This window comes from Notamacropus eugenii, chromosome 1 (assembly GCF_028372415.1).
Source record: "Notamacropus eugenii isolate mMacEug1 chromosome 1, mMacEug1.pri_v2, whole genome shotgun sequence".
NCBI classification, from domain to species: domain Eukaryota; kingdom Metazoa; phylum Chordata; class Mammalia; order Diprotodontia; family Macropodidae; genus Notamacropus; species Notamacropus eugenii.
In genome coordinates this window covers 333,609,741-333,628,982 of record NC_092872.1, presented here as the reverse complement: position 1 = coordinate 333,628,982, position 19,242 = coordinate 333,609,741, and the positions used below count along the sequence as shown (strand labels likewise).

General features: G+C 38.3%; 1 protein-coding gene across 10 annotated transcripts in view; it reads left to right on the top strand.

The window, feature by feature from the left end:
* The window catches only part of SAMD4A (sterile alpha motif domain containing 4A), a 295,052-nt gene that overhangs the window by 114,019 nt on the left and 161,791 nt on the right, over window positions 1-19,242 (top strand). For 2 of the 10 annotated variants that reach the window (XM_072629814.1, XM_072629813.1), the window contains exon 1: window positions 18,821-19,170. The exons of 6 other annotated variants lie outside the window; for them this stretch is intronic. Coding sequence is in view for 2 of the 4 variants with exons in the window: in XM_072629809.1 (XP_072485910.1) it covers window positions 18,993-19,170 (178 nt within the window). In the remaining 2 variants the exon portion in view is untranslated. Of the gene's footprint in view, window positions 1-18,792; window positions 19,171-19,242 lie in introns of those variants that run through there. 2 more of the 10 variants (XM_072629809.1, XM_072629812.1) reach the window with 2 other exon arrangements.

Genomic DNA, 19,242 nt, shown 5'->3' with positions numbered 1-19,242 from the left:
GTTTCCTCCATAAAAATGAAGATTAGTACTATCACCTACCTCCCAGGGTTGTTGGGAGAATAAAATGAGATTATATTCATAAAGTATTTTGCTAAACTTAAAGTGCTACTATAAATACTAGTTACTGTTGATGTTATCATCTATTGAATCCCATCTTTCCAGATTTTTTTAAACACATGATTTCTGCTTTGCAATATAAAATTTACTTTCTAGTCATGCAGATTGAAGGGAAAATGTTAATCCATTTCTTTTTTCTCCTACCAGTTTTCACTGTAGGTTGTCCTTAAAAAGCATCCTTGCTTTGATCAATCTTAACTCTGAATTTGTATCCAACAACACGTGTAAGAAGTTGCAGTGTAATATTCTCATTCTTTTCAGGGAAAGAAGTAACAAGCATGGGATTATAATGCCTTCAGAATCATTGAGAAAACATTTAAGTTATAAATATATACAAGATAACAAAAGAACTGCCAAGTGCATTTATTTCTGTGGTAGAGAGAGGAAGGCAGTAATTTTTCTGCTCCTTGAAATTTGCTTTAGGATATAAATTTCCTTATGAGCTCCTTCAGAAAGTACCAGACAACTTGATTAAAACTTGATATCTTCAGCTTTCCCAAAGGGAGGTAGCGTGGCATAGGGGAAAAAGTCATAATACCTGGGTCCAAATAATAAAATTCAAATAATAAATAATGGTCATAATAAGATTTGGAATCATAATACCTGAGTTCAAACCTTGACTCTATGAATATTTATGTGTTCTTCAGTATATTCTGTCACCCATCTTTCTTTCCTCATTTTCAAAATAAGAAAAAGGGACTAGATAATGTTTAAACTTGCACCTCTCGAGGGTCTTCAGAATGACCAAGAATTTTGGAAACAGCATTTTTAAAGTTTTTACTTGAGAATTTGTTGCCTTGATTTAGTTTATTTAATACAGGAAACAACTAGCTGTCCTCTTGACAGAAGTACACTGGACATAAATGATAAAATAAAGAATACGTTAAGTCCTTGACAAGAAAGTACTTTTATATTCTTATTACAATGATGAAAGGCAATGTGTGCTAGTTCATTGGAGAGCTGGCCTGCAACCCAAAAAGATATGGGTTCCAATCATCCCTAGCACTTAACTTTTCTGTGTCCTAGGCAACTCTCTGTAAATTTCAATGAGTGTGCCAACCTCTACTGGTGAGGCGGTTACCTCTTTTGGGAATTTCCTATATCAGTGAAATCATAGACGCAATCCGCATTGCTATCACTATGAGCACATGGTAGGATACTTAGCACAGAGGAAACAATTATTCATATAATACCTGAATCATGGGGACAGGGAGATCGTAAAAGATCATAGGTCTTCTATGGAGAATTACTTATCTTATAATTAGTAGGGGGAAAGAGACCCTTTCATTCTTGCCTGTGGATCTGAGCTTATGACACTGATTCCAAACTGCTTTATCCTTGTGCCATCAATCTATTTAGGTTAAGAAAACTCCATAATGGAAAATGAAAAGGGAAAGCAACAGAATTCTGAAGACAGAGACCAGGTTTAACAGTCCATACTTTGTTGTACCTGCTAAAGTCTTATGTGTTCTGCAGTAATTTGTAGTAATCTTTTGAAATATTTTGAACTTTATATTCTACCCAAAACTTTGCTTTGTTTTGTTTAAATGTGCTAGTGGAAGCCATTCAAAGATAAAAATTAATATGAGTGAAAATGCTCAGGAGCTGAAGGTGGGTCATATTTCCTCTCATGGATTTAATGTTTTGTGATGTCGGGGTGGGGGGGCGGTTCTTGTAGAATCTTTCTCATGAATCCATTATTGTTGCAACCACATCACTAGGTTACCATTTGTTTGGGTAACAAGTTTGGATATGCTACTAGAATCCCTTTAAGAAAATTAGGAGAAATTAATGGTTTTTACTGTCTGGAGGAGAAATGAGTTTCATGAATATTTCTATTTAGGGAAAACAACTAAAAAATACCAATCCCTATTACCGTCCACACACACGTAGTACTCTAATATGGTTTATTCCTGAGACTGACTCATTCAGCTTTTCCCCTTGAAGTTGTCAATGTGTATGAATGCCTGGCAAAATGGAGGGAATTAGCTTTGTGCCCAGGCTGAACATTGCTATGACTCATTCATGGCATTTTCTAGGGTTTTGTAATGGAAATCACAGTCACAAGCTACAGTTCTTACTGAGTGGATATGTGAACATTAATGATGCAAAGAGAAAGTCTCAGAGGCTACATAACTCTTCCTGTGGTTTCAGCGTCTGCTTTGGGAAATGAAGATTCTTGTTGGGTAGATTATTCATCTCTCTAACCTCTGCATGCCAGAAGACCACAATATTGTTTTAATTAGTCTTTTTTAGCATAGCAAAATATTGAGCTTTTTGGTGAAAGGAGGAAATCCTGGTATATGTTGGAACTGTTTAATTAAAAGGGCATTTTTCAATGGAGTCTGTCTCCTGGGTTCCCCCACTGGCATCTGGATGCTTTTGAAACAGTCTCTGATGACTTCCAGCCAATTCTCAATTTTCTATAGGAAATGGGACACAAGGAGAAAGTATTGATAATTGAAATCTGCGGAAAATCCCAACCTTGCATTGAAACTATTAATTTTAAGCCCTTTGATCACATCATGTTCCTAAGCTCCTGACAAATTGCCAAAAAGATTGATTTGTTTCATTTCCTCTTTTCAGTCTTTGCATACATTGTGAGGGAAGTGATAAAAAACAGTGAAATGAACAAAAGATGGGTAACAGGAGGGAGGAAGGAAGAGTGAGACAGGAAACCTGGATGATGCAAAGATAGTCCCTAAACTGAGAAATATCACAACAAATGTTGTAAACATTTCCTCTAAGAGTAAAATGCAGAGGATCATAGCTCGCAAGTGTGTTTTTAAATCTGAGTAAGTAAATATAAAGTATAGGAAAACCACCAAACATAAGCTAAAGAGTGTCACACACACACACACACACACACACACACACGTCAAGTTTGAATCTTGAGTTTCAGTGACAAACAGATCCTGAAAGAGACCTATAGATAAACCAACTTCCCTGGTGGGAGTAGGATAGGAAGTAAAGCATTTTATTTTGCTTTTGGTAACAATTAACTACTATTTCTATTCATTGTGGCCTATGGACAATGTCAAGAGGCAAAGCAATTTGGTCAGTGGCTCCATATTAGAATCTCTAGGAGTTTAGGAAACAGTTCTAACCAATGTAGAACGTATAATATTCCTAATAACTCTACCAATGTATTCTGCTCCTGCCTTCTCTACTAATAGGTTCCCCGCTATGTGCTCTTAAAATATGAGAGCTAATGTTATGAGAAATGAATTAAATAAGAACCAATCTCATCTTTTCCAAGAGTGCTAAAGTATCAGTCTGCAAAAAAAGAAAATTGTTGCAATTTCCTTCCTGAGCAACAGAATGGTCATGGAGACTTTAATTTTAGAATCACAAGAAATTAGGGTCCTCAACTCAGTTTTCACTTATAAGACTAAGAATTCTCAGAGAAGATCTTAAAAATGAGCCCTTTTCTGTGATTTGTTTTTATCATCCTTTTCTTCAAGTCCTCAAAACAGTGGTGCCCATAAATTTTTGGAAGTAAGTGGTGAGGGAAAATGTCTTGCTTTCAATTTTGATATGAGGTAATTAAAGGGCAGGGCAACTAGGTGGTATGGTGGATAGAGTGCTAGACTTGGAGTCAGGAAGACTCATTTTGCTGAGTTCAAATCTGAACTCAAGACACTTATTAACTATGTGACCCTAGGCAAGTCACTTAATCCTGTTGGCCTCAGTTTCCTCATCTGTAAAATGATCTGGAGAAGGATCCTTACCACTCTAGTATCTTTACCAAGAGAACCCCAAATGGGGTCACAGGGTCCGATGTGACTAAAAAAAAAAACAACTGAACAATTGAAAGACAAAGAGCTGACACTAGCTGTGGGAGCTTAGGTCGCTTCACCCTTCAGAACCTCAATTTCTTCATTTGGTGATTTTAAATTTATAGGAATTCATCTTAGCAGCACCCTGCTTTGTGTTTGTTTTAAAGAAAGAGAAACACTATACTTACACACAATTGTTCTAAACCAAAAGCACAATAAACATTAGGAAGGAGATGTACAGGTGGTAAAAGAAGGTATAATACAGGAAAGGATAGGGCAGTAAATCAGTAAATACACATTTATTAAGCACCTATTGTGTATCAGGCTCTGTACTAAACACTGGGGATACAAAGAAAGAGAAAAGCTAGTTGCTTCCCTCAAGGAACTTACGGTCTAGTGGGAGAGATAACATGCAAACGACGATATACAGATAAGCTCTAGACAAGATAAATTGGAGAAGATCAATGGAAGGAAGCCAGGAAGTGAGGTTGAGAATAGAGTGCATTCTAGGTGTGGGGTATAGCTAGTGAAAATTCTCAGAGTCTGGAAATAGAGTATCTAGTATGGGGAATAGCACAGAGGCCAGTGTCATTGGATTGAAGAATGGGGGTGGGAGGGAGAGGGGAGGCATAATAAGGTGTGAGAAGACTGGAAAGGTGGGACATGGGCAGGTAATAAAGAATTTAAATGCCAAACTAAACTTCATTGATTGGGGGATGACATAGTCAGACCAGCACTCTGGGAAGATTTCTTTGGCATCTGAGTGGAGGATGAACTTAAATGAGGAGAGACTTGGGGCAAACAGACTAACCAGTAGTCTATTGCTATACTTCAAGCATAAGGTGATGAGGGGACTGTGCGAGGGGTGATGGCAGTGTCAGAGGAGAGAAGGGAGCATATATGAGAGATATATAATGTAAACTCAATAGGTTGACAGATTGCAAGCCTGAGGGGAGATGATGATATCCTCAAAAACAATAGGGAAATTGGGAAGAGGGGAGGATTTTGGACACGGTGAGTTTAAGATTAGTCTGCGGGACCTACAACTTGAGATGTCTAAAAGGCAATTGGAGATGTGAGATTGTAGGTCAGCAGAGAGGTTAGGACTGGATAAGCAGATTTGAGAATCATCAACAGAGAGATGATAATTAAATTCATGGCAGCTGATGAGCTCACTGAATGAAATAATATAGCAGGAGAAGGCAAGAGGACCTGGGATTCCCACAGTTAGTGAGAGTGATGTAGATGAAGATTTAACGGAGACTGAAAAGAAGCAGGAAGATCCATTGGAGGAAAATCAAGAATTATGAAGACCTAGAGGGAAGAGAATTTCAAGAAGAAGGTGATTGACAGTGTCAGAGGCTGCAGAGAGGTCAGGAAAGATAAGGATTGAGAAAAGGCCACTGGATTTGGCAGTTAAGAGATCAATGGTAACTTGAATTTGGAAGCCAGGTTTAGAGAATTAAATGAGTTGAGGAAAAGGAGTGGAGGTTTCTATTGTTGACAGCCTTTTCAAGGAGTTTAGCCAAGAAAGAGAGGAAAGATAAGGGATTAGAGTGCAGGAATGGATCAACTGAGGGTTTTTTGAGGATGAGGAGACATGAGTGTGTTTGTATAGGCAGTAGGGAAGCAGCCAGGAGACAGGTAGAGATTGAAGATAATAGAAGGGGCAATCCATGGGATACGATAGAATGAAATGAGATCATCTGTTCACATAGAAGGTTTTGCCTTGGCAAGGAGAAGGGCCACCTCATTATATGACTCAGAAGTGAAGGAAAGGATAGTCGCAAAAAGTATCTGGGTGATATGAGATGTGGAGGGGGAAAGACAGAGATCTTGGCTAATGGCTTCAGTATTTTTCAGTAAAATATAAGGCCAGGGTCTCAGCTGAGAGGATAGGGGAGGGAGCACTTTGGAAGGTTGGAGAAGAAGTGTAAAGGTTTGGAAGAGTTGATGTGCTAAGTGTGAGAATGAGTCAATCGTGGATGTGTAAAAAGATTGCCTTAAGGCAGTGAGGACTCTGTTGAGATTATGTAACATAAATTTGTAGTGGATCCAGTCAGCGTGGTTTCATTATTTTCTTCTTTTGGCAGCATGTCAGTAGGAGTGAAGGTAGTGGAGAGCAGGAGTAATCTAGGACTGAGGCTTGGCCGAACCGGATTGGCAACAGGATAAATGGGCAAGAGGCTTACTTGAAAGAAGTCAGGATAGAATTGAACTGCTTCACTAAAGGGTTAAGATGGGAGAAAGGAAAGTGTAGCCTCAGAAAGAACTAGTGGGGATCTAGGGACTGGAGAATGTAAGTCTGGAGGTTGTGAGATAAAGGTAGGAATGGAATGACAATAGATTGCGATCAGATAAGGGAATTTCAGAATTCATAAACATGGAAGTGGGTGGATTTGTGGGTGATGGTATGAAAGGTATGGCCATCTCTCTATAACTAATGTGAGGTTGTGGATTACATCAAGGTACCAAACCTTGTTCATACATTCTTAATTCTAATTCTTAATATATCTTTTATTGCCTTTTTAGCATATTTTAGAAAATCAGAAAGCAGTCTGAGACTGTATAGTCTGTGCACCACAAGTATTTTTCTTCAGGTAGAATGGCTGGGGAAGTGAAAACGTTGGTCTCAGTATTTCTGCCAGTTTTTCATTTGGGGAGAAAGTTGCTGATCATACAGTAAAAATTTATAAGGGAAAGCCTGGTGAACTGGTCATAAGAGTTGCATTCATTTTTTTTATGGTGCCACTTTTTGACTGACAAATGGATTTGATTTTTATACTGTGTATCTCATTAATTGAAGCTATGTGGTCATATCTCAGCACCAAGTGCAGGTGGTGACTGGGATCATAATCTGGGCATTTGGGGGATTGTGTTGGTGTCAAATTGCTTTTTGAGATGGATGTTCTACCTCCCAAAAGAGTTAAACTCCAGTTATTTATTTAACATATTTAAATTGAAATACATTTTGAAAATTATTTGTTCTCAAAAGTAAAGCATTTGATTATTGAAGGTATACAAACCTTGGTTTTCCTTCATTGAACTTAATTTATAATTTTGAGGCAGAAGTGAAACAACCATAGCAAGAAACATTCTATTAGCTGATGCAGTTCTTTATGTTTTTATTTATTTTTCTCTTTTGTAATTTGTTGCTTTTTAGCCTAGAAAGGAACCTCATGTTTTTAATTTTTTTTAATTGAAATTGCCAGCAAGAGTTCTGAACTTTTGTTATGTAATGGTAATGGTATGTTCTGGGTTCTATTAAGCCTCACCCAACACGCCTAAATTCACTCACACATTCAAGTTAGGAAAGACAAGGTCAGCAGAATAAAGTACGATCTCATTTTACTTCCCTTTCAAAATTGAAATTTTCATTGTTTTGGAGAAATTCTGGGATTTAGTCTCTATCCTTCATTCGTGTCCCGACGGTCTCAGTACAAAGGGGAACCCTGCTATACCAACAAGGCTGACAAAGTTCTTCAGTCCTTCCTCTCTAGTGTTTTTAAACTGCTATAAGCTTCAAAACCCTTTGCATAACTCAAGCACATGATGAGAAGTGAAAGGACAGATGAAAGTATGTGCTTATTTTTTCCCAGCTTCAGAAAGACTCAGCTCTCCTGTAAGGGGTGTACAGCTGGTACAGTGGGGCAAGGAGGAGGTAGAATTCACTCCTGTACACCTAACTGCAGTGAGTTCCACTGTTGACAAAGTTATCTTTCCTTGGTAGTGGAAACAAGGGGATAGGGTTAACTAACAAGGTCTTAAGTGAGTGACCCTTTGGTGTATCATCTGGGGCTTAGACTAGACTAAAAAGATGAGCTGAAATTTGCTGCTTAATCCTGAAACACAAGGCGGCGTAAAATTGAAAGAGCTGTAACACTCTTCTCTAGAAGAAACAGCTCCAGTAGCAGAAGGTACCAACCAACAAATGTGTTGGACAAGGAGAAAACCACAGCTTTGTAATGCAAGGACCTAAAACAATTCTAAAGGACTCATGGTGGAACTTGCCATCCATCTCCAGAGAAAGAACCATAGTCTGAATGCAGAGCCTAGCAGACTATTTTCTTTTTTTGTTTTGTTTTTTTCTTTCTCATGATTCCTCCCATTTGTTGTACTTCTATACAACATGACTAATGTGAAAATATGTTTAATAGGAATGTATATGTAGAACCTATATCAGATTGCATGCCATCTTGGGGGAAGAGGGTAGAGGAGGGAGGGGGAGAAAATTTTAAATTTATAGAAGTGAATGTTGAAAACTAAAAATAAATTAACTAAAAAAAAAAAGAAAAGCACAGCTTTGGAGGCAGAAAGAAGTGGTTGAGTAGAGCTTCAGTAGTTGAAATCCACTGAAGGCAAGGTAGGGTAGCATGCACCAGGTTTCTCTGGGACTACCACACTAAAGGGAGGCAGTGACAGGGGAAGCCAAGAGGCAAGACCTAGGTGGTTGCCAGGAGACAGAGCCATGAGAACTGTCTAGAAAGGTGTTTCAGCTGTGATGCAAACTTTCTCCCTTTTGAATGTTTATTTCTCAGAAGTGCAAATTTGGTGAGACCTCACAATTTCTCCAGCCTTGAGCTTCTTTCTGTTTCCTGATAATCCTCACACCAAACTCCTGGGCTTCACCACTTCTAGCCCAGAATCACAATTGCTTTTGATTGGTGAGACTTTGCATTTTTAACTTGACCTAGACACTCCAACTGCTGTTCCCCAATCATCTTCACACCATGCTACTATGAGCAGACACCTCCTTTTCTCTCCTCCCTCCCCCCAATACTCAGTTCTGGAGACAATAATGAAATTAATACTATCATTCCTAGAAAGGATGTATCAATAAATTATTTTATGAATCTACTTTGACAACCTTAGGATTTTCCTGACCAAAGCAGTTCCCTAAATGTGTTGCCTTTCCCAAACTGAATGTAAACTCGAGTGCAGGAATTTCCTTGTTCAGTCATTTTTCATTCACTTATCAGCTCTGTAGTTCATGGGAGTGAATAACGATTCATATGTTGGTTTGAGAATGATTTTCTTGCTTTATTTTCTCTTATTTATTTTGTCATTCTGTACTTAAATGATTAGCTAATTTAATGTAAATTATTGCTTCCCTTATTTGAATATATACTTTTTGAGTGTAGGTATTATCTTCCTTTTTCCATTTTTATATCTGGTAGTTAGCACAGTAAGTTTGGCATATAGTAAGCATTAAATAAATACTTTTTCATTCCTTCACTCATGAGCTCTACTGTAGTCCATGGGAGTGAATAAACAACTCATTTATTGAGGTCTGAGAATGATTTTCTTGCTTTGTTTTCTCTTACTTTGCCATTCCATACTTAAATGATTAACTATTTGATGAAAATCATTCAGTGTTTGATTCATAGGTATGTTCTCTTGAGTGTCCTCTCCCACTGAGTACACCAGAGATCTAGGCTCAAGTGGATACTAGGTTCAGCTTGGGGGAAAGCTTGGCCTTTGAAGAGAATTTCAGCTCTTTCTCATTGATCTGACTCTTTATAGTCCTGCCTACCAAGGGAAGTCACCTAAAGTCACCATAACTAGAGTTTCCCTAAAGTAAAGTAGAAAGGGTACTCAATGATCAATGTAGATTAAGTATAGGAAAGTTATTTATTCCAACCGAATACAAGAAATTCTTAAAATGCAAAAGCCTTATAAGACTAATTGAAAATGACAAAGTAACCCATAACCCCTCTTATACTCTTTTAGTAGGTTGATACTTAAAACATCAAAGCATAAAACATTTTGTAGGGCCACTAAACCATCATTTTGCCTCTTCCTGAGTCAATCATTTCAGAGCTACATTCCTCTGGTATTCATGAGGTTGCCTCAAAGACTTAAAATGTTCATCTCAGCATCACTTTTCAGTCACAGATGCTCAGGGAAAGAAACACAAAGCAGAAGAGTCTTCCAGAGCCTTGAGATCCCTACATAGGCTCATGTGCATGAGCACATACTCCAGTTGACATGCAGGAGCAGCTGTCATAGGTGTTGAATTTCCCTCATAGAGAATCTGCATAGAGTCCCCACTTGCTTGGCAAATGAACAGGAAGAGAAAGAGAGGTAGGGCAGAAGTTCTCTCTCCTTTTAAAGTATTCTGATAAAGCTTTTCCTAGCTCAGGGGCTGAGCTTCATTTGATACATCCCTCTCCCTCTATTGCCATCCTAGGTTCCAAGGGATTACAGCATTGCCCCAAAGTGCCAAGTCCTTCAGTTCTGAGCCAGGACACATATGGTCTGCTCAAAGTGTCCAGGGGAGCTCATCTCATCTCACATACCCCTATGGGACTTGCTATAGCCAGAACACATGAGGGTGGGGGTTAATTACAATTACTCTCATTATAAAATTGACTTCAGTGCCAGATACTCTAGTTGAATATTCAGTCTGGAAAATTTACATGAAATTTTTCTTCTTATTGGTAGTTACATCAAGCGTAGTCAAATGGAAAGACAGAAAATCAGTAAGATCTGAAAAGCAAGAGCTTTGGATTTAAGAAACTTTTTACCACTATGACTTTGGCTAAGTCACTATGCCTCAGTTTTCTTTGAGGAGACTAGATGGTCTCTAAGGTCTCTTTAGACTCTTACTGTGTGTTGATGTGTTGATGTTAACTCTTCTTGGTCATCAGGTACTCAGGTATTCAAGATTACCTGTTCTGGATGAAAGGGTTAAATGTCAGTCAGAGCTGAACAGCTGAGAAATATTCAAGCAGATTATTCTCACTGAAGAATAATCATGCGCTGAGCTGTTGAAGCATAAGGAGCATAAATATAAATGAAGACTATGCTACTGCTCTACTAGGGAAATAGGTCAGTTCAATATTAAACGTTCCCAACAAAATACATTTAAAAGATAAATAAGCCTTACATATCATCTGATGCAGTGGAAGGAACATGACATTTGGAGTCAGAGGACCGGAGTTCAAATTCTGTTTTAGTCTCTTCCTGCCTGTCAATGCACAAGTCACTTTGTCTCTTTGGTCCCTTAATCTTTCCTCATCTATAATACAAAGGGGAAGGTCCCTTCCAGCTCTAAACCATGATTGCAGGATTCTAAATGTGTTTGTTCAGTCATTTTTCAGTCATGTCCTACTCTCTGTAACCCCATTTTGTGGTTTTCTTGGCAAAGATACTGGAGTGGTTTGCCGTTTCCTTCTCCAGCTCATTTTACAGATGAGGAAAGTGAGGCTGACAGGGTTCAGTGACTTGTCCAGGGTTACACAGCTAGTAAGTCTCTGAGACCAGATTTGAACTCATGAAGATGAATTTTCCTGACTTCAGGCACAGTACTCTATCCACTGCACCACATAGCTGCTCCCATGTTTCTAAATGTAGATTTTCAGCAAATATGTGTTTGAATAAATGGACATGCAAACAAGGAAATAAAAAGTGGTCTTAATATAGTCTACTCTATCGAACTTTTATTCTTGCATGGTCCTACTTTTCTCCATCATCTCCATCATCAGTATCACTATGATTCTTTGGACCTTTTTAATACTTTGTTGGTTTTTGGCCTAATGAACTTCTTAACATATCTGCCGTCTTGGTCTTAGAGTCTTGAAAATATGTTCTAATAACGAGTATTTACATAGTACTTGGAAGATTTAAAAATAAAACCTACATTATCTCATTTTATCCTCTGACTTATAATAGTGACAAGGATATACATCTAGTAAGTGGCTAGGCCTGGGCTTTCTGGCTCTACTTTCTGATGTCCTCTCCATTTTATTCTGTCTTTCACTTGGGGATTTATACAGCATATGGACCAGTAAGAGAAGGCACTTTTTGGGGGTTAGCACTGTCTTCATTTGTCGAGAATTCCTCTAAATATTACAGAGGTTGCACCTAATTCTTAGATGATCTTGGCCTAAAAGACCAAAGTTCCCTGTTGATATGAAATAAACTCCTGGGGCAAAAGTTGTACCAGGATTCAGATGGAGACCTTCTATTTCCCATTCCATCAAGTGATAGTATGATGAGTAACAACCATAATTTAAGTGCCACACAAACACAAATAGGTTCCAGATTCTTTCCAGAGCCTGATGAGCTTCAGAGGGAAACTGAGTAAGGCAGCAAACTAAGAAAAACTATGAGTCAAAGGCAAATTAGAAAGCTCTTCATTTTTATTTTTAAAAAGTATAGTCTTCTAATATATATTGCTTTCTAGTTTGATTTCTCTCAGCCTCTCCCCTATACTCTTACTTACAGTTTTAACATATTTTTAGTGGAGAGCTTACAAATTCAAAAGCACTTCTGCATAGCCTGATTCCCATCTATCTGCATTAAAGAAAGATGTCATTGTTTTTCTATCAAATAATTTGAATTGCTTGCCCATGTTTGCTTGCTTGACTGAGAAAGAGTACATGATTGAAAGAAATCCTTTATAAAGGATTTTTGCAATAGATAAATTAGGCCCTTAAGAAATTGACTTTTTGAGCTTTGGGCTCAATTTTTCAGGCTTGCTGATTGACACAAAAGTGAGTGGGAGGTGTCATTCTAAGGAGCCCATTATTTTATTAAGTAAAGCGTATTAGGATATCCTATATGTTTTTACCTCAGCTAGTAGATTTAGTGACTCATATAATAGGGATTTTTTTCAATGCTTTAACTCCCAGTGGAAACTAAAATAGAAAAAAAGGATTTCCAAAGCTTGTTAGACACTGGCTCAGATACTGTTACAAAATGTAAGAGGCCAAGAAAAGGGAGAAAGTAGGAGTTTTTAAAGATATGCCTGGTTTTAATTATTAATGCATTTTTTCTTTTTACCAATAGTAAGTAAAGAACTTTTTGTCAGTCAATCAGTAAGCATTTTTTTAATGCCTGCTATGTACCACTGTGCTAAGTGCTGGGATACAAAGAAAGTAAAAAAACATAAACAAATAGCTAGAGACAAGTTAAATGAATAGCTTGCTGGGTTAACCAGACTTCAAATACAGTCTCAGACACTTACTAGCTGTGTGACCTTGGGCAAGTCATTTAACTTCTGTTTGTCTCAGTTTATTTAAATGCAAAATGGGATAATAATACCATCTATCTTTCATAGATTGTTGTCCTTGAGCCATTTCCAATTCTCCATGACCCCATTCAGAGTTTTCTTGGCAAAATTCTGGAGTGGTTTGCCATCTCCTTTTCCATCTGAGAAACTGAGGCAGGCAGGGAAACAAGGAAGGCCTTATGTTTCCACAAGGTTAAAACTCATTCCAACTTTAAGTGATCAGACTTGTGACCTAACACGGCCAGATTAAAGGTCAGAAATTTGTGTGCAAGCTTGACGAGCTGTTTAAGGGAAAGCCTATCAGAGAGGAGAACTTGAAATCATGTGGCCAATGGACCGTGTGGTGGGAAGTCCAGAATTTGGAACAGTGTAAAGGGCTTGCATTGGTCTGAACAAATTGTAATCTTCCTGTAGCCTTACTTGGGACCTACACATTCATTCAGGGGGAATGAGTGCCGAATTACTGAAAGCTTTCCTGATTTCACAGGTATTGTTCCTGGTTTAAGGTGAGCCTGTTTCTCACAGGGTTAAGAGACTTCCCCAGGGTCACACACAGCTAGTGTCTGAGGCCAGATTTGAACTCTTGAAGATAAGTCTTCTTGACTCCAAGCCCAGTACTCTGTCCATTGTGCCACCTAGCTGTCCGACCTTCCAAAGATATGAGAATCAAATGAGGTAATAATTGTATAACAGCTAGCACATGCCAGGGACATGGTAGGTGCTAAATAAATAAATGCCTGTTTTAAAAACAAGCATAAAACATCCTTTTCTCTCACAGAGTTCATAGCCTAATGGAGGAGACAGTAAATAGCAATGTACATATAGAATATATATATGTATATATACATATATATGTAACACCCACATATTTAGACTTATAGATTGATTTCTAGTTATGTGGTAAATTGAGAATATTTGTGTATATATACAAACATATATACACGTATACATACATACATATATATATATAAAACCCACATATAATTATACTTATAGATTACTAGTTATGTGGTAAATTGAAGATAATGTAAGAGGGAAGGCACTAAAATTAAAGACTTCCTAGGAAGTCAATTACCTAGCAGAAAAGAATGAATTCTTTTCATGATACCCCCAAAAAGGGCTACTAATTTAGCAAATCAAAGTATGTAACATTCATAGAAAAGTTCAGCAGTCCCTGTGTCAGTATTTACTAGGTTAATGACTCTTAAAATGGTACCTAAAGGAGTCCGTTCATCTTCACAAGGAAGCACTTTTATCTTTTAGCTCTCACTGGTAGGATTGGTCCGCACCTAACTCAAAATGTTTGTTTTCCTCAAAATTCATGTGAGAAATACAAAAAAAAAACAAAACCACCTACCCTAAAGCATCCATACTTTAAAATGAAGAATTAAGCCAACTCAGTCCAGTAGACTTGGTTAAGATTACGTTGTTGCAGATTATAAGTAGCTCTGGGTGCCCCAAGAGAGATTGCTTGCCATGTGCCCTATCATGCAGTTAGTCATTCATTGCAATTAACCATCTTGCCATGGAAAACCAACAAAAGGGGGGAGGGGGAAGATCTCAGTTAAGATGCTTCACAGATGTTACCTTTGTTAGTTTAAGCAATTCTCAATTATAGTCATGCACAGCTGTTTAGCTGGTGCTGGGGTTGGTGGAATGAGAAATTGGGTAAAATGCCATTTATGTTTCTTTACTAGCCTGTTTCTCTTACCCTAGTAGTTATGTAAAGCAGCAGGCTCACTCTGTGAGTCTATTTGAGGAAAAATGTCTTTGTGAAGGAGGAATTCATGTCTCTCAAGTTCCCCTTCTCCCTATGAGACCTCAGAGGATAATTTTGGAGGAGACATATACAGACTACATCAGGAATAATAGTGTCTTCAGTTCTGGGCACCACATTTTTAGAGTGACGTTCAGTGTAACCAGAATGGTGCAGCTAGAGTGGCAACAGACCTGCCAACCAGGATATAAAAGGAATAGGTGAAAGAAATAAAGTTGTATAATCTGGAAAAAAGAAGAGACTTGGTGATGAGGGCAGGTGGGGAGGACATGGGAATTGTCTTCAAGTATTTAAAGAGCTGTTGCTGTGTTAGAGAGGGGGTATTTTTTTTCTGCATTACTCCACAGAGCAGAACTAGGACCAACTGATAGATAACAAGGGACTTTCTGACAGTAACTCTTGTAGAATTTTAGAGTTAGAAGGAGTCTTGGAGAAGGGTTAAGTTCAACACTCTCATTTTCAGGATAAGAAAATGGAGTCCCTAAGGTCAGAAGATATTTAGTGGCAAAATCATGTCTAGAACTTAGGTCTATTAACTCGATCTATTGTCCTTGCTACTTTGCAAAATTATTTATACTAAGTAGAAGCTGAATGTACACTTATCAGAAGCTGAATGTAAAAGAAGAATTTCTATATTGGGTAGGAAGTTGGAACAAAACCAAAATAAATGAGTTATGTGCGTTCAAATAGCGCTATACAGAAGCAAAGTATATTGGTAGTCAATCAGTCAATAACATCTATTAAGCACCTTCTAAGTGCCAGGAACTATACTAAATGCTGGGGATACAAAGGAAGGCAAAAGAAAGTTTTGTTCTGAATGAACTCACAGTCTAGTGGGGGATCCTGCACGCAAATTATGTACAAATAAGCTATAAGTTTGAAATAATCAACAGAACAAAGGGAATATAATAAAGGGGGATTGGGAAAAGCTTCCTCTAAAAGGTGGCATTTTAGCTGGGACTTGAGGTGAGAGATGGTGCATTTTGTTTGAGCAACAGAAATGAGGCCCCATGTCACTGACTTATAGAGTATGTGGTAAGGCTGGGGATGAAGTGCAAGGGATTCCAGAGGATGAGAAGATTAAAGTTTTTGATACTTCTGTTGGTAAATAAAGGCTGGGTCTTAGAGTCAGGAAATCTGTGTTCAAAATCCTCCTTTTGGTATATACTAACTGTGTGTCACAGAATTATAAATAACAGATGAATTATTGCTCTGTGTCAATGGAATGTTTTTCCATTCCAGGAGTTAGGTGACAGGTTGAAGTCACAAGTCAAGACCAAATTTCCCCCGATCCCCAAAGCTAGCACATTGCATATGCTATATGTCATTAATGCACACACCAACGTTGGGAGGTAGATAGTCTTATTATCTGTTTTTTACAAATGAAGGAAGTCAATCTCAGGAACCAAATGACTTGGTCAAGTTAACATGGCTTAGTGATGGATCCAGGATTATCTTCACTTACATGAAAGAAGGGAGGAGAAAGTGGGAATGCTAACTTGCTTGGAAAAGGACAAATAATAAAGCTTCACGTTTCTATACTATTTTAGGATTAACAAAGCACTTTTATCACTGCAGTCCTATGAGACAGGTTGTATAAGTATGATGATCTTTATTTGACTGTTGAGCAGTTTAAAGCACAGACTTTCTGATGGTTCAACATTGTCAGAACCAGGACTGGACCCCAGGTCATCTGATGCCAAACAAAGTGCTCTTTTCAGCATCCCACACTGTTCTCCATTAATGGTTTAGTATAGAAATTGACAGGGCTGCATATTGACTTAGAAAAACACATATTAACATTATCCACATTCTGTTGTATTTTTATTTTGCTAAATATCTCCCAGCTCCATTTTAGCCACATATTTGACACACCTCTGCTTTAATCTGTATAACTCATTGCATTCAGAGCTAATAGGGGACAATGGGAATAAAACTTATAAATATATTATGTGTATCTTAAAAAGAACCTCTTGTCTCACTTGCAGAAAGCTTCTTATAGTATAGCTCTCTAGTGAGGGGATAAATCCAGAACCTTCACATGGGAACTACTCATCAAATTCCCATGTGCACATCTACTTCTCCTATGCAAAATGGGTGACATTCACTGTGTCTCATTCAAACACCAGTTCTAGATGAGATTTTGCTGATTTCAGGTAAATATGGGTGGTTTTTCTTGGGAGCTTTGTGTCTATGTGGGTCATGCATGAGCATATGCATATTTATGTGAACATATATATGAACATTGAACATGGGGATAAGAAATACAATTAACTTCATTCTGTATCACTGGATTTCGATTTTATTAGTTTGAGTCATCTAGCCAGATAACAGTTCCTTTTGCAGTATTATAGAGTGAACTTAATTGTGGGTGATTTCATTCTGTCCCTTTTATGTTGAAGCCAGGGGCTTGCGTCATACAACAGTAAATTTGGACAGATTTTATTTGCATGTGAATCATAGCTTTTCCAGATGAATGTCACTTACTTGGAATTTTTGTCTGATTTTGTTTTTGTTTTTGTCTCTTGGGGTTTTTCCATTGGGTTCTTTGGCTAACCAGAAAAAAAAAAAGATTTTTTGAGGAAAAGTTCAATCTGACTAGAGCAGGGTTTGAATTGGCAACTAAAAAAGGAGAATGTTATGAATGTGGAAAAAAAAAAAAGAAAACAGATGCTTTATTTTGCTTTGAGGGAGGGACTGAGGCCAAGTCAAATTGAGAGCTCTAATTTAGGAATCGTGTTATTACAGGTCATTGGGAGTCAGTTACTAGCTAAATCGGGAGGCCACAGTCACATGAAGCAGCAGCAAAGACAGGTCACATGGTGTCAATCCAGGATATCTTGTAGAATGAAGCCTTATTTGATTTACTACATAGTCGAAATGCAATTGGCTTTACATTGAAAAAACATAACCAGCTTATCAGAAGCTTACTGTTTCTCACCCCTGTCCATTAGGGTTTCTTGCAGCTAGTTTACGCACACACTGATTCTTTCAATACATGCAACTCTCATGGCATTATTTTGGTGCCAGAATCTGTTCCGTGATACCATGTGACAAGTGCTGTATACCAATATCTCACATACCCTTCTTATCTCATTCAGCGGGTTCCCTCACCTAAACGACTTTTCTGCAGTAGGCCAGGTGCTCACATACAAACAAACCAAAATAAACTAATGATGGAGCTCCATTTATTACATTATCTTCCAATTCTTCCGGAGCATTTATTTTTTAAAAAAGTCTGCAGAATAGCAATGACACAATAATGTTTCTTGCCACACCACAAGAGACTGTGAACAAAATGTTCCTACTGAAAACACTGAAGACTTCTGGCCTTCGTGTCCATGCTGGGGACTGACCATGAAGGGCAGTGGCAAGCAGCTGCTTTTTCCTTTAAGAAACAGAGTCAAGTTTCTGGTTTGTATGAAGTCCCAGGTAGTAGTGCCCCACTTTCTCTTTTTTTTTTTCTTCTCTGTCTCTCTGTCTCTCTCTCTCTCTACGCCTCTCCCTTACTCCCCCTTCTCCCCCTTCTTCTTAAATAAAGGAATGTAGAGAAAAAGAAAAAAAAATTAAATTCAGTAAACTCGATTAAGGCCTAGCCAAGTTAGTGCCCAGCCCTAAAGAGAGGGGTCAAATTCTATAAGGGTCACAATGAGTAGGTCTGTGACATAGATAGTTCATGTGGTGTTGCCTAAGGCATGAGACGAAGCAATGCTTGTTATCAGGGTTAGGAATAGAAGGCGTATGGAAACTTTCTAAAAAAAGGCAGCATGGTCCACTGGACTCTTTAGGACTAGTTAGTTATCTGCCAAGAGACTTGGGTTTAATTCCTGGCTCCACTACTAAATCGTTGGGTGATCTTGGGCAAGTCATTCAGTTTCTCCGCGTCTCTCAGTTTTCCTTATCTGGTACATAGATGGTGTTGATGACTGGCCTTATGAAATCTACTACAGTAAAATACAAATGATTAAAGAGATATTTGTCTCTTTAATGAATCAAGTACAAAGTGTTTCCAGCTGATCAGAAGAATAAAGGTGCCATATAAGCCAATGCATAGACCTCTGTATCTTTGTAACCTTGCGGGCCATTGCTCTCCTCTGAGTCACCCACCATCCTCTGACATCACAATCCCCCTCCCACCCACTCAACAATGGGGAGCTATGCTCAGAGGACACCAGGGGAGGGAAGAAAAAGAGGAGGGCAAGGTGGAGAGGGAGGAGATGGAGTAATCCCTTATGTTATAATTCCATCAACCCACCGATTTTTCACTTACCATCTGGTTCAACTGTAATGTGTTCAGCTCCATATGACCTGTGCAGCTTCTGTATCCTCCCTCAAAGATTCAGCAAAATATTATGGTCCCGGAATCCGAGATAATTTCAATACTGTTGCTGAATATCTCACGGCACTGCGTCTTCAGACCTCTGAATTGATGCTGGATGCTACTTCTTTACCAATCTGCCATCAGGAAGAACCAATTAGAGGTAATGTTCTGGCAGCTTAGCTCAGGGCTTTTCTGGCTATCCATACAGGGACGTAGAGCTGGAAGTCATCTT